A 14,943-nucleotide genomic window follows, 5' to 3' on the forward strand; every position below is an offset into this window, starting at 1 on the left:
GTAAAATGTTGGCTCTATATAAATCCTGTTTAATAAAATTATCCTGAGTATATGTAGTGGCTGTAATTGCAAACCTTCTCTTCTGTTCTATACTATTTCTCAGAATGCTGATCAAGTGACCTAAAAACTCTTTGAGTCACCAACATGTGGCAGACTAGACATTTTGATTTTACTCTTGCTTTTTTATGTCTCAAAGTATTCCAACCAGAGGTGTCTGATTATCTAGTCTCAGTACAGGTTTCCTTTAAATATAGTTTGGATCATCCTTCATTAGATAGATAAAACATAAAGTTGTCTAGCTTGCAAGTAGGAGTTTGTTTTTTGTATGCTATAATCACTTTGTTTTTCAACTATACTAAGGTATTACCTGAAATGCTGCATTTACCTGTCAGAGTTTGAATTCTTGAACATACCATATACCCTCGAATCATTCCACAGTAGCCCAAAAGAAGGAATGATTAAAGGCCTCTGGAAAAATCACAGCCATGAAGCAAGGGTAAGTCTGATGATAAATTACTTACTGAATGGGCCTTAAAATAACCTAATAATTAAGTATAAATAACATTTTTATATGTAACATGTTAAATCTTTCTTTTTTTTTTTTCAGTTCCATTTTAATTCACAGCTATACTTTCTTGCTCTTACTATACTTTACTATATATGTCGAATATAATATATAGTATTACATTTTGCTTGAGAGTAGTGCAACTGTTGCATATTGTATTATGATTTATTTTGATGGGCTACAAGAGCATGTACAAATTGGTAAATTGGTTAGAAATTTGTAATTTGTTTGCCCCTATTGGCAGAGTTTTACCTTTAAGCATACAGCTACAATTCATTAATTGCAAAAGAAAACTTTAGGTGAATTTATATTACAGACTCTACAGGCTATGTACACACGTGCAATAATTGTCGTTGGAAAGTTTGTAGCCTCCTGCCCACCAAGCCCCTCACAGCTTGCTGAATGCTACCAGTCTTTTCTAGTGCTTTTAAAGTGAGTTTAAAGATCATTATGTAGAAAATACTATGTATACATTTAATTAAAGACTGTTTTATATATTATGGAAAAATAAATATTTCACATAGAGAAATTTAATTGTTTAATTTTTTTTTTTTATTCTTGCTTTCTTTTTGTGAAGGTGTCCTGTGCTAGCTGATCTGGACCTCTTAGGAGTTGCTAGGCAGTACGCGCAAATTGATTTACCGGCATTTACCTTGGGATGTCTGTTGTTAATTCCACATGTTGAAAAAAGAGAGCAACAAATTCAGGTACAAATGGATTCAATGAACATCCTAAATCCTATATTAAACTTAAAAATGCAGACATCAGATTATTATAACTACATTTTCTACAAATTGTTATCTTTAGCTAGACATAGATGTGTTTGCCATCATGTTTGTTTTTCCTCATTGGCAGGGTTTTCTTAGTAGTTGCAATCCAGAAACTGTTTTACTTCAAGTAGCAGACTACATGAACACTGGGGAGGTGGCAGGCATTGCATCACAGGTAGGTTATTTATGATGTTACTGTTTTTCTTTTCTTTGAATTCCTTTTTTAATTAGAAACATACAGACAGAATCTCATGTGATTGGTGTATGAACTAAATTTAATGTCTGGATTCACTACCTGTATGGAGTTTGCAGGTTCTCCCCATGTTTGGGTGGGTTTCTCCGGTTACTCTGGTTTCCTCCCACATCCCAAAAACATGCAGTTAGGTTAATTGGCTTCCCCCCAACATTGACCTTAGAATGTAATAATGACATATGACTATGGTAGGGATATTATTAGATTGTGAGCCCCTTAGAGGGACAGCTAGTGACATGACTGTTGACATTGTACAGCGCTTCGTAACATGTCGGTGCTATATAAATACTGTGTAATATTAATACAGAACACACTTACATTATAAAAGATTGAAAAATTAGAAATGTAATTAGTGCATGGGTTTTTCCTTTTACTTTCTAAAACTATAATGATATATCATAAATAACAGGTTCTTATCAGCAGTTCAAAGTTATATGTTAAATGGTATAACAAAACAGAATGTTGCCAGAAAAGACATCCCAAGCAGCTGTAGTAGTTTAGCCCTTTTTTTGCATAGGATTATCTGTATTATCTGTAATAGTAAGGAGAAAACTAAAGGAAGCTGATGGGTGTTGGACATACAAAAATATTTAATCCGTCTAATGCCGGTGACCTTTGATTTCAGGAAACGCTCATAATATGTTCAATGTTGTCCCAGTTTGCCTGAAAGCCCCTTTAGTTGGTTTGAAGAGTTAGAATACATGTGACTGTGGTGATCTGGTTTGTGGTCCTGTGAATACCATATCTTGTTGTCATTCTTTTGGATTGATAATTAGGTTTTAATTAGGATAAGTTCAACGTAATTGAGTTCTACATACAATAATTCTACTATACCAGAAGTAGAGCTTGCATGTCAAGTTTGAAGGAGGCAAATGTGTAGAAAAGGTGTCTGTGTGGCAATTTAAAAGAAACACTGAGCAGGCAAGAAAACAAATACTGCACAGAGGAGCATTCTCCAATATTTAGATGAAGTTATCTCTTCATGGGAACCGAATATTATACTGATTTGTATAGAAAGAGACACTTGATTTGTGAAGAAACACGTAAGCATTAACAGTTGCCCCAGAATATCTTTGTTTCCTACCACAGTAATGCTGAAGCCTTAATATGGAATATGTTGGGGCAGTGTGTGCAGAGGGAAAGGAAGTCAGAATACAGAAATATTCAGTTTGTTGCTGTCATATGTTGGAGGAGTGTATAAATCAAAGCACCACTAAAAGTAAACTTTTTTTTTTTTAAAGACTTCACGTACTAAGAGAGTATGCATGAAATAAATTTGTTTTAATTTGAAATTATTCAACTAATGTTTTATGGTCTCTTGTGTTGCAGATAAAAGGTTTAATTTTGGACAGTGTGATAAGGAAGAATCAGCTTGAAAAGATTGTGAAAACAAAATGTTACACTGTTCTAAAAACTGAGGCGATTCGTTTTAACCGTGTAAAAGATCTGGCAGATTATTTGCTGGATAGGAACTGGTACGTTGCTAAATTACTGTTATATACATATATTTGCACAAATTATATTTTTAACATTCTTTTGAGGTTGAACTCCAGACAAGGAGCTACAGTTATTTAAAAATTATAGACATTACTGACATTTCTAACATATTTATATATATATATGATTAGATATATTTGATTTTCGATCCAACAGATAAAGGTAATTTAAACATACAGAACAAATTTACCTTTTCAATAATTTATTCAGGCAAAATATCCATAGATATAATGGTTTTTGAAATGTTTTTTCCTTCCTGAAGCTGCCCGTTTAATATACCCTATAACATCGGTGTCCAACTTTCAAGGGCCCAGGGTCACATTTATTTTCTTTGCAAGGTTATATCTAAAACTAGCTTTTTTTCCAATTCAAAAATGTCAAGTGACAGCAATAGTTATGACAATAAAACAGTATGTCCCAGATAAAGTCTTTCCTTGAGTGTAAGGTGCATTAGCCCAGGTACATATATTTTTATCGTAACACATGATACAACTGTCCAGTGTCTAAACTAAACAGCCCAACATACAAATGAATTTTTCTGATATAATTTACTGAGAATACATGTACAGCAAATCATTTTTACTGTTATAAATATTACTACCCCTTGCATAATTCCTGTGTATTCAGTGTTACCAGCATGGGCAACCTTGTAACCTCTCCCAGTTTTGTGACACCAATAGTTATCTCCTTGAATTCACATACAGTACAACACTATAGTCAGCACGTGCCATAAACTGTTTTATTATTATGAATGGAACAGGACTTTACGTGACATACAGTTAGAAAACTCCAGGCCTTTTATCTGCTTAACTGACAGTGACATAACCAAGGATTTGACCAAACCAGCCCATGAAATAGCCTTTGAGTCAATTGACCAATTAATTTTGAGTTCCTGAAATTAAGTTATTGTGTTAAAAAAATAAAAAAGGTTTTAGTTGGTCACATTTTTATGTAATCTTTTTGTTCAACCCACTGAATTAAAGCTGAAAGTCTGCAGTTCGACTGCATCTGAGTTGTTTCATTTAAAATTAATTGTGGTAATGTACAGAACCAAAATTAGAGAAAAGTTGTCTCTGTCCAAATATTTATGGACCTTACTGTATTATACCAAAAGTTTACACAAACTTGCCTAAACACTTACCCCCTCCAGAAATACACTATTCTTGTTGAGAAGATCAACATCTGGTGCTGGAATGCAATATATGCTTATTGACAAACAAGTCTTTCTTTAATGTTCTTTTTTACCCACTGATGCAACAGACAATAGATAAAGATGATCTTGCAATCTATTAACACCAGTCAGTTATTGATCTGAATTTGCAGGGTCACATAGTCCTGGACAAACTTAGCAGTCATTTAAAATCTATTTTTTTTTTTTTGGATGATGTTCCTTCTTCAAAAAAACATATTTATCTGCTTTTTGCAATTCTATAGAAACACCTACTTCTCCTGGCTCAGTCTAGCAGATGCATAGTGTTTCGAATGTGCAATTTTTCCAGGTCAATTATTAGTATTGAAACCACTAGGTCTTTAACAGCCAAACAACTAGAATTATCAGTAAAAGAAAGTGGCAATGATCCATATATCACACATACCAGGTTTCCTTAAGCATTAATCACATATTAACTACAGACCCTGTCCTAAATTTTTTTTTTCTTTTACTCCCCTGAGTTAAGCAACATCAGCCAATTTCACTCCTCTTCTTTACTAACGTCTGAATTGGATATAGCTTGTAGATGATTCAATATTATTTATTATATGCAGTTTATGAAATCAGTTATTGCCTTCATTCTATATTGACATGATGAGGATCTTTTTTGAATTCTAAAGTAAGCTATCACTTTTTTGGAGTACCGTATTTTTTGCAGTATAAGACGCACTTTTTCTTCCCCAAAACTTGGGGGGAAAAGTTAGTGCGTCCTATACTACAAAGGTGTGATAAAATAACTAAAATAATATACTCACCCGATAACCGATCCTGCGTGTGTCTCTGGCTGCAGCAGCGTCTGTCTCCTCTTTTTTTTTTTTTTCTTTTTGCTGAACACCTCTAAGTCTAGTCAAAGTGTTCAGAAAGTTTAAATGAAATAAAATTATATAGCATGTAAATTTACAGCTTTTCTTTTTTGTTAATATAGTTTAGATGATGCTGCAGAACTTGTAATAGAATTTCTAAATCGCCGTGGAAAACCTTACTCAAGGGATGCATCATACTTGGAAATTGTGAAGGTATTGTATGAATGTCAAAAAATGAAATGTGTTTTAAGCACATTATTCTATTAACAAAAGTAAGTTTTCAATCATTTTTTCCCTACAGAGTTTTCTAAATGACCAAGCATCTTAAAAGTATGTGCTCCTAATAAGGATACCAGTGGAGTTGGAGGATTGCTTGTGTAGCACTTAATATGCAGTTATATGAAGTTCATTATTACTTTGTTTAGTGTACCTTTTTATACTTAACTTGCATCTTCCCATGGATAGATGATGTGTATGTAAGCTATTTCCCGTTATACTGTGTGTGGTTTCTTTGTACATCATACATTATTTACTAGCATTGTTTGTATAACAATTACCACATTTCTTCTATTATTTCTTTGTATAAAAGAAAGCCTATTTTAAATAAGTTCTATATGGCTGTTGCTCTTCTAAACATGCACAAATAAAATAAGTATTGTAAAACCTGTTTCATCAATTTATAACTAGCAGGCAAATTCAGTAAGGGTACAAGTGCTTGGTGGGCCTCTATCTCTTTGTTTCTGGGTTCTTTATACTAAAATAGAAATAAACTTAATGTAAACAAATCTTGCTGTTCATTGCATGCATATGCAAGAAAAGAAATATGTGCACTTTGATTTTATTAGTCAAATATGCCTATGTAAATGCTTGTTAACTTTTATCTTTGTTCTCCCTCCACCAATGCACTTAAAACTAAGTAAACATTCATAAAACTGCATCCCATGATGTAGCCAGAGGCTTTTATCTCTCTGGTATAACTGCAAGTTTAATATAATAAGATAATGCCAATTTCCATTTGTAAAAAGAAACCCTAGTACAGAGAAAAATATTTATAATTAAAAGTTTACATTAGCAACATGATAAATATCTATTTTTCAGAAAATGTATTTGTGTAAGTTTATATTAGTCATCCTAACAATCATAGATGTCTTCATTATTATTTGTGCCGCCTTTTTTCATCTGTTTTCATAGAGCCTCCTTTTTTCTGCGCAGTTACAGGCGTTGTTTAGTGATTTTTGAAAGCGAAGACTTGAAATGTAAATGGCCAGTGGGTTTAACACACTGTTAAAATAAGTTAGTGAGAGAGATGCTGCAAATACAAGGCTTGATGTGTCAAACAGCCAGCACAATGTTAAATATTTGGATATGACAACAATGATTGTAGAAACTGTACTTGGAAGGAAACAGAAGATGAAAACAAAAGCGACAAATGTCATTGATTTAATGGTTCTTTTTATCTTCCCAAAATTGTCCTTGCAACGTTGCAGCTGTCTTACAATGTAGCCTGTGCATACCAATATAATAATAAGGGGAATGATGAGTTGGATGACAAAGAACACATAATGCCAGCTGATTATCAAGCTTTTATCCCAGTTCAAGTTAAAGCTCTCACAGAGGGTTTTGTTGGCTATCTCTTCTGTTACTAAATGAGAAGTAAACAAAAGATAGCAAGACAGCAATATGATAACAGCCCACAGTGTTATTGTGACAACCAGACCTCCAGGAATTGTCTTAATCATGTTGATTCTGAAGTGAGGATGGACAATCATATAATATCTGTTTACCACCACAGCTGTCAAGAAGAAAATGCTTCCTGTTCTACTGAGGGACAATGTAAACAACATAAACCTGCAGGGTATATCTCCAAAGTTCCAGTTTTTACCATGAAGAAAATAATCTGCTCTAAAAGGGAGGCAGGCAATAAGCAGGAAATCGGCAAAGGATACATTAAAGAGGTATAAGGTGCTGATGTTCCATGAAGGGATGCAAAAGCAGAGTATATAGAGCACTACACCGTTTCCGATCAGTCCCAACGCAAATTCCAGCAACAGAATTATACCAAGAACTGGTGACATGCCTGATTCCTTAAAAAAGCAAGGTTCTGAAGAATTCAAACTGAAAGAGAAAATGTTATTATTTTTAACGTTCAGATCTCTTATCAGTCCACCTCCTCCAATATTTTGAATCTTTTCTTTTTCTATAAAACAAATGAATCTATTTCTTAAGCAGTAAATCTGACATTCACTGAGACATTCCCTGGTGTAAAATCTTTTAGGTCCATATGTATCAACAGCAGTAATTGATTCTGCACCAGGGAATGTTTTAGTGCTTTATAATAATAGGCCAAAGTGTTGCAGCTTCGCGTTATATTGCTTTTTTTCTTCTTCAACAAAGTCTGCTCAATCAAGACTCCTCTCATGCTGCGAGAGCTGATCTCTCCTTTTACAGTCTTGTAGGACATTGTAAAGTCCTATATAAAAATGGTTGTCCTGTAGAAAGGGGTAACTCTAAAAAAAACTGAGCTCTGATATTCACTATTGGGTGGAAAGGCTTACAACATATTTCCCACCATGCAGCTTTGAGGAAGCCTCCACACACTGTTGCTCCTGCAACTTTAGAACTTTGAATTTTTGCCTGTTCCTACTGCTTCCTTACAGTTACCTGGTCCTGAGTTTAAGGAGACCATCTCAACCCCCACTGGTGTGGTGTACAATGACCTGAACTAATAGATCAGCCTACAGTTTGGAGTTTTGGGTCTTTTAGAAATCCACAGAGCAATAAGGTATTTTCACAGCAATAGTGTACACTGAGAAAGAACACTGAGGTACCCCGATAAATTCTAAACCTTAAATATATAATGTTTCATACGGAAAGGAATTTTTTAGGCTATGGTGGATCCAGCTGTGACCCACGTCACATAGTACTCACAGGCACTGGCCACTGTTCAAGAACCTCTCAAATAACCAGCTGGAGTCAATCCTTAACTTTTTTTTTTCTGAATTAGCTGTCTGTGCTCTTCGTCCCAGCCCTAGCTGTGACTCTTCCTTCCCACACTATGGAGGCATGGCTTTAATCCCTTTATAGGGATCTTCTAGCAAAAGATATAAACCTCATAATCTAGGAGCATTTGGATATAATGTCTAAAAGCTTGCAAAAGATTTATTGGCCTTATTTCTTATATAACCCATTTGTTACTTCATCTAAGTGGCTCTAATCATGCCTGGGCTGTTCCAAGGGACAGCACCTCTTCAGATTTGTTTTGTATGATAACATTAGGAGTGAAACTGCTGACCAGTACTCCTCTTCCTCAGCCCAGAGGTCTTACATATCCCCTTCTTGTTCCTCCACTCTTGTATGTTAAGTATTCAAAGCCCCAAAATCTGGATCCCATCATAAATTTTTGGGCTTAAAGTGTGCTCAGCCATCCAACAGAGTGAGGAAACTATGGTTGGTCTGGCTGGACACATGGTTTTTCTCTATTGGACCTTTTAGTGCAGAGAGGATCTCTTTCTGGGAGATCAGATACCTTTGCAATTACATCTCCCACGTTGTTATTACTGTTGTAGGGTGGTTCAGGCTGATCTTTTTCCAGCCTTGCTACAGGGTGGTTTCCAGTTTTTAGCTTTCCCCCCATTCTGGATAGTCCTTCTAGTTTTGTTTGTCTGACCTGTCTACATCTACCTATAATGCCCAAGGGGGTACCCCCTACACTGAAAGCTGTGTCCCTTCCTGGTTCTAGTCTGGTCACCAAATTTTCATCTGCAAGAAAATTTCACTTGAGTATTCTGGCAGTTGTTTGGATTGTTGGATTTCTGTAAAACATACTGTAAAAACAACTTGTAGTACATTCAGGAACACAGCTCCTCCCTAGCTGACCTACAGTTTTTTTGGCTTTTTGTTTTTTTGGAAGCACTAAATTTTACTTTAGGTAAGGTATACTCTGAAGATACAAAACTTCCTGTGTCCCCCAACTGACTCCAAGAAAAAAGGATTGTAGTGTATGTTTAGCAAAAGCACCTAAAGACATAAGACCTAAAGAAATATCAATATGCCACAGACTGTCTTCCCAATAAATACACACACATAACTTGCCCACATAAATACAACTTTTATAGACTTCCCCCACTTCTCCCAGCAGGTGTATTTATAAAGCAGTGAATCAGACATTCACTGGAATATTCTCTGGTGTAGAATCTCTCAATTTCATATGTTTCAATGGCAATACTTGATTCTCCACCAGTGAATGTCAGATTAACTGTATAATAAATATACCCTAAATGTATAAGCTGGTGTTTTTTGCATACAGTGTATTAATGTTTTTCTTAGACCTGTTGACAATGATACAAATACTCAAATTGCAAAGCCTTAAGGGTAATGTAAAATGGTTAGAACTTACCAGGGTCAGGAGTAGTATTAAAGGCATTTCAAGGCATCAACTCTTGTTCTATGCTGCCCAGAATATAAATGTATTAATACTTATATAGTCTGTAGTAGATGAAACTACTATCACTGATCTTTACACATAACATGTTATAGAGTAATGTTTCTCAACCAGGGTTCTGTGGATCCCTAGAGTTCCTCCAGAGTTTCCTAGGGGTTACCTGAGTAATGAGTAGTTTGTGCCTTTCAGGCTTTTCAGTTTAACTGACACAAATTATCTTTTTGGTTCTCTATAAAACTGACATTCTTTCCACTGGCCAGCAATGTATCAGGCAGTATTCCCAATGACCACTATGCTAATGCATTGTGAGTTGCGGATATAGTAATTATAGCAGGGTTCCTTGAAGACCTGAAAGTTATTTCAAGGATTCCCCCCATGTTAAAACGGAGAAAAACTGGTATAGAAGATTAAACACTGCAGGTCTGTTGTTGTTTCTGATAGGTATTATTGAACTGAACTGCAGCTCAAAGCTCTATAATACATGTAAAGCAGCAATAGTTACAGTACTCATAGTAACACTTCACTAAAGTCAGATAAACAGATTGTAATATCTGCTGGCTGTAGGTTTCGGTAATTTTATATTGTATTTTGTTTAGCTTATTTTTTCTGTTTAAGGTGGCAAAAAAGCTATAGCTAAACCAAGCTACAAATTGTGCGCATCCATTTGTACATTGTTAACAAGCCAAGACAAAACATTCAATGATAAAAGTAAATGCTTACCTTGTCATGGCTCCAAGTACTTGTGATTTTTAAAAGTTGTCGTATTTCATTTCACAGAAAAGGCTTTAGCGTCAGTAATGGAATATTTATTATATTTGTTTTACTATATATTGGAAATCAAAAGATAAAATATGTTTTCCCTATTTGTCTCTGTCATCAATAATCTTAACAAAAATCCATCCCAATATGCTAAATGTACACTTTGCAGTTCCTGAGATATACATATTCATGGTAGAATGAACATTATAAGATTCTTTACTAAAAGCACATTACCACAAAATGTATTGATCCTTATTGATGTTGTGTGTTTAGTACAGTAAATATTATCCTAAAGATACAACATGGAAAGTCAGTGCTAGATTTGCTTTTTATATATTTATATACACAAAAGTGGTTTATGGTGCTCTACAGATGTACAGATGTACTGCCTGACAACTGCAGTCATGTTTACTATAGCCACATCATGTTAGGTTCTAGAAGAGAAAGATGCAGTTAAGTAGCAGCTGCAGTATGTTTGACTTTTATATGAATATTGTTTGAATCGACTTGTTATGTGCCTCATTCTTTTTTTGTCAGTATCACAACCTAATGGTCTAGGCTAAGTTCTCACTAGCCTTACCACTCGCAAAAAATGGGTAACATTGGAACAAATGGGTCAATTTCTTTCCCTTTCTTTTAGACTGTTGGTGGTGGCAGTCTGACACTCCATTTCCTTCTATAGACTTGAACTGGAACCACTTGTCACCACTCTTGTGGTCATTTTTTTTTGTACTTTTTCCTTAATCATACTAACGCACATAAAATCTAATACTTTTTTAAAAATACATAAAAGCATGAACATATCAAACAATTGTATTTGTACAATTAATCTTTCAATTATTTGCTATACAATGGCTTTCTAAAAATCGTAAGTTGTAGTTATTTTGTGTCAATATTAGTCTCTCTGTTCTTGACGCGTTCACTTGCTTGGCTTCATAAGAAGAACAAATTTAAGGGACCTTCATATCTCTTTCTAAACAAACATAAATAATAAATAATCTGTGATTCTGATATGAATTATATAATAAATGAATCACGACTCACATGGAATTTTTTTTAATTTATCTACTGTTTAGAGGGGATTACAAGTTTAATGTTGAATACTGTATAAATAAAAAAAAAGGGCTATTGAAGAACTTGCAATTATATTTCAGTCACAAGTAGGACAAGATTAGAGAGTAATCAAGATGGGATGATTTGTTATAGTTTTGGATTTTTTTTTTATGAATGGATGAATTTGGGAATCTTTGAGGGTTATAAAAAACATAAACTTACGTTTATGTTTTATTTTAAAATGTAGAGCTGTATTGTGTTGCTTTACATTGTAAATCTCTCCTTGTAAAACCATAAAACCAACATCAAAACTCTACAGGTTCACACAGAGATAATAAGGGGTCTGTCTATTTAGCAGTAAATCTGACATCACTGAAATGTTCCCTAGTGGAGAATCTTTCAGGTCCATATGTTTTATGAGCAGTAATTGATTCTCATCCAGGAATTGTTTTAGCGAAGGTCAGATTCACTACTTTAAAAATAGACATAAGTGTAATACCACAGACTGCATGTATTTTGTCTCTAAAGATAGACTTTAGGCTATCTTTCCCAAATATTCATGTTGTTCCCACAAAAATTCAAATTTAATGCGGTAACAAAAAGTCCAATCCTCTGCATTAGAACAATTTTATAATAGCTACCCACAGTTAAGTTGAGTTTAAAGTGATGGCCTTGCTTAATTGTGTTAGGAGCAAGCTCAGAGAAGTCTTATATAGACAAACCTAGGGAGAGATTCAGACCCTGATTTAATAAATCCCTCTAAGCAAAGTTATTTATAGACAAAGTCGCATTGTTTGATTTTGACTCTGAGGTGAAATAGGGATAGACAAGTCAATATGCAGCATTCATGATAGATTTTAATCTTAGGCTATGTACACACGTGCAATAATTGTCCTTGGAAAAGATCTTTCACAATCCTTTCCAACGATAAACGACTGCATGATGCATGAACAAGTGCTGTACATACAGCACCGTTCTGCTCTATGGACAGGGGAGGTGGAGAACAACCGAGCAGCACCCCGCTGCGCTCTCTGCCCCTCACTTCAATTACGATCGTCCGTGGATCCGCCAGGATGGTCGTTCGTACAATGGACGACGAGCACTGTACACCCGTAAGATTCTCGTCCGATATCTGCCCTGAGACGATTATCCAACGAGAACATTTGCACGTGTGTACCTAGCCTTAGAGTCTAGTTAGTGGAATACCAGGTTACCTAGAATACCAATATAGGTGAATGTTGCAGACAAGCCCTCATATAATAAAAGCATGTACCAGAAATATAGGGGTCACTGGAGATAAGAAAGAGAGTGTTTTAGAGATGATGGACTTCAATCCTGGATGATACACTTGGCAAGTAACATATAATAAACACCATCCCAACCAGCATAATACATTTCACAGCTTTCCTAACCTTTACATTTTTGTCCAAGTTCCTTTGTCTGAGCTTCCAGATGATACAACCAGTACAGAAAAGGACAAGGCACAAAGGCAGGAAAAATTCAAAAATAAAGAGGTGATCATGCAACCATGAGGCCATGGGACAAATCATGAAGCTGTCGCAGTATGAGTGTGTTGACTTGGACTCTCCAGTATAGTTCTTGGTCAGGATAAAGGCAGTCATCATTACTGTAACAAGCCAAATAGCACAAGCAATGAAAGCAGCAGACTTTGTTGATATAGAGTTGATTTTACTATAAGGATGGACAACTCGAATATATCGATCCATAGCTACTAGAGTTAAGAAGAGGATGCTTCCTGCCCTGTTCATGGCGAGCATGAAAAGCATCATGCGACATGGGATTTCTCCATAGATCCATGTCATGTTCCTCCAATAATAGTCTGTTCTGAAGGGTAGGCAAATCATGAGCAGGAAATCTGCTACTGACAAGTTGACGAGATAGACTGTGCTAGACTTCCATTCCTTGACGTGAAAGCAAAATGCCCATAAAGCAAAGCCATTAAGTGCTGTCCCCAACAAAAAAATTATAATTAGAATTGGAGGAAGTATGTTGGGGAGAAGAGAGTCCTCAAACATGCAGCAGTTGAAGTTGCTTCTGTTTTGGTAGCTCTCAATTCCATGTTCCAGCATGGTCTGAACTTACTTGCTCAAAAAGTTTTAGTATGTGATGTCTTGTCTGCAAAGATAACAGAAGTTACAGGCAGAACAAAAACTGAAGACTGAGTGCAGCCTTCACATATTAGCTTTTGTTATGATGGATATCTATCATTAGTGATAACATATCGAAATGACATTTGACGTGGGAAACCAATTGCAACCATGCAAGTTTTTTTTTTCGTGCATTTACAAAAACACACATTTGTTACGGTAACACAAAAAAGGAAGTTTATCATTCACACCTTTGTTATAGTTACAGTTTGATGGACATTCTTTTAAAATGGTGATTGTCACTGAACCCACTCAAGTTCGGAGGTATTGGGAGATAATTGTTATATGTCAACAGTTCAATCAAAAATGCAAGGCACGGATAAAATTTTGATTTGGCCACAAATTTGAATAGTTTGGGTTTCACTGGTTTTTATTGATTTTTAAATTGAAAAAAGTTGGAAAATATAACCACAATATAATCTTATTCGTGTAGTCACAGATATTTACTGCAGATTATTATGACAATATTCCACCTACATTTTTATCATATAACGTACATATAAGGTAGGAGAGTGGTGAAAATATTTCATACTTTCATGTGAAGCCTAAAATTTTATGCACGTGCAGCTGTGTGTCACTCAAAGGGGAAGAAAATTCCCCCCAGAGTGACATCATAAAGGCAGAACCCGCCCACTCTCCTATCACAGGTCTGAGCCTCTGGACACAACCCGCCCACCGCCCTGGGCCAGCAATGTCCCGGTGACTCTGGCCAGTGCACCCCCCCAGCTGGGTCCTACTTCTGACCCTGCTGGTGGGTGCACCCACCAGATCCACAGCCCACCTGTCAGACAGATGCAGCCCACTAGTGGGCCGCAGACTGGGTGTTGGGGTCCCCTGCCCTAAAAGATCTGCAGATTTGGCGATGCCCTGTCTTTCTGCCATTTGTAGTCAGCCACAATTTAGTCCTTCTGAAAGTTGCTTAGATCCTTAAATTTGCCCCCTCTTTCTAACACCACCTTCAAGAACTGACTGTTCATCTGCTGTCTAATCGTTAACACCTTTTGAAAGGTAATTCAGTAAAAAGATAAACTATGCTGTTCACGTTACCTTTTATTGGTTTTAAGTTTTTTAGCTGATTGATGTATAAAGTAATATTCATTACCCATCTATGTTAATGCTTATTATTTCCTAAGATATGTAAGTTTAAAAGTTTATGCTCACTGGATGTCCAAAACACTCTATTCATCTCTAGTGTTGGTTGTATTTGTCTATATCCAGTCCAAGCCTTATTGGTTCTACCTGACAGTGCCCAAAATTTACTGACTGCTGCTCCAAATGAGGGGGGGGGGGGTTAACATACAAGGGGTTTTTGACAGGTACAGTGTAAGGCACCTAGGGCTTCCCCACACTGCCATTTTCCTCATACAGGAGAGGTGAGATGAAGTGTGGTATGTGTCAATTGCAGCAATGACATCGGAGATGAA

General features: G+C 35.8%; 2 protein-coding genes across 2 annotated transcripts in view; one reads left to right on the forward strand and one right to left on the reverse strand.

Annotated features, from left to right (window-relative positions):
- Positions 1–5,761, forward strand: part of KNTC1 (kinetochore associated 1) — a 50,401-nt gene extending 44,640 nt beyond the window's left edge. Inside the window, exons 37-43 of the mRNA XM_072413931.1 lie at positions 361–496; positions 882–997; positions 1,143–1,272; positions 1,421–1,510; positions 2,918–3,063; positions 5,221–5,311; positions 5,400–5,761. Coding sequence (XP_072270032.1) covers positions 361–496; positions 882–997; positions 1,143–1,272; positions 1,421–1,510; positions 2,918–3,063; positions 5,221–5,311; positions 5,400–5,426 — 736 coding nt within the window. The 3' untranslated portion in view covers positions 5,427–5,761. The remainder of the gene's footprint in view (positions 1–360; positions 497–881; positions 998–1,142; positions 1,273–1,420; positions 1,511–2,917; positions 3,064–5,220; positions 5,312–5,399) is intronic.
- A 6,903-nt stretch (positions 5,762–12,664) lies between these two features.
- On the reverse strand, positions 12,665–13,441 carry LOC140332736 (hydroxycarboxylic acid receptor 2-like). Its single transcript, XM_072413932.1, has one exon. The coding sequence runs from the start codon at positions 13,439–13,441 to the stop codon at positions 12,665–12,667; it is 777 nt and encodes a 258-aa protein (XP_072270033.1).
- Between the last annotated feature and the right edge of the window lie 1,502 nt (positions 13,442–14,943).

The sequence above is a fragment of the Pyxicephalus adspersus genome, chromosome 6, assembly GCF_032062135.1.
Source record: "Pyxicephalus adspersus chromosome 6, UCB_Pads_2.0, whole genome shotgun sequence".
Taxonomy (NCBI): Eukaryota; Metazoa; Chordata; class Amphibia; order Anura; family Pyxicephalidae; genus Pyxicephalus; species Pyxicephalus adspersus.

Coding starts and splice junctions, on each gene's coding strand:
- LOC140332736 (XM_072413932.1), bottom strand. CDS start 13,441: ATGCTGGAACATGGAATTGAGAGCTACCAAAACAGAAGCAACTTCAAC.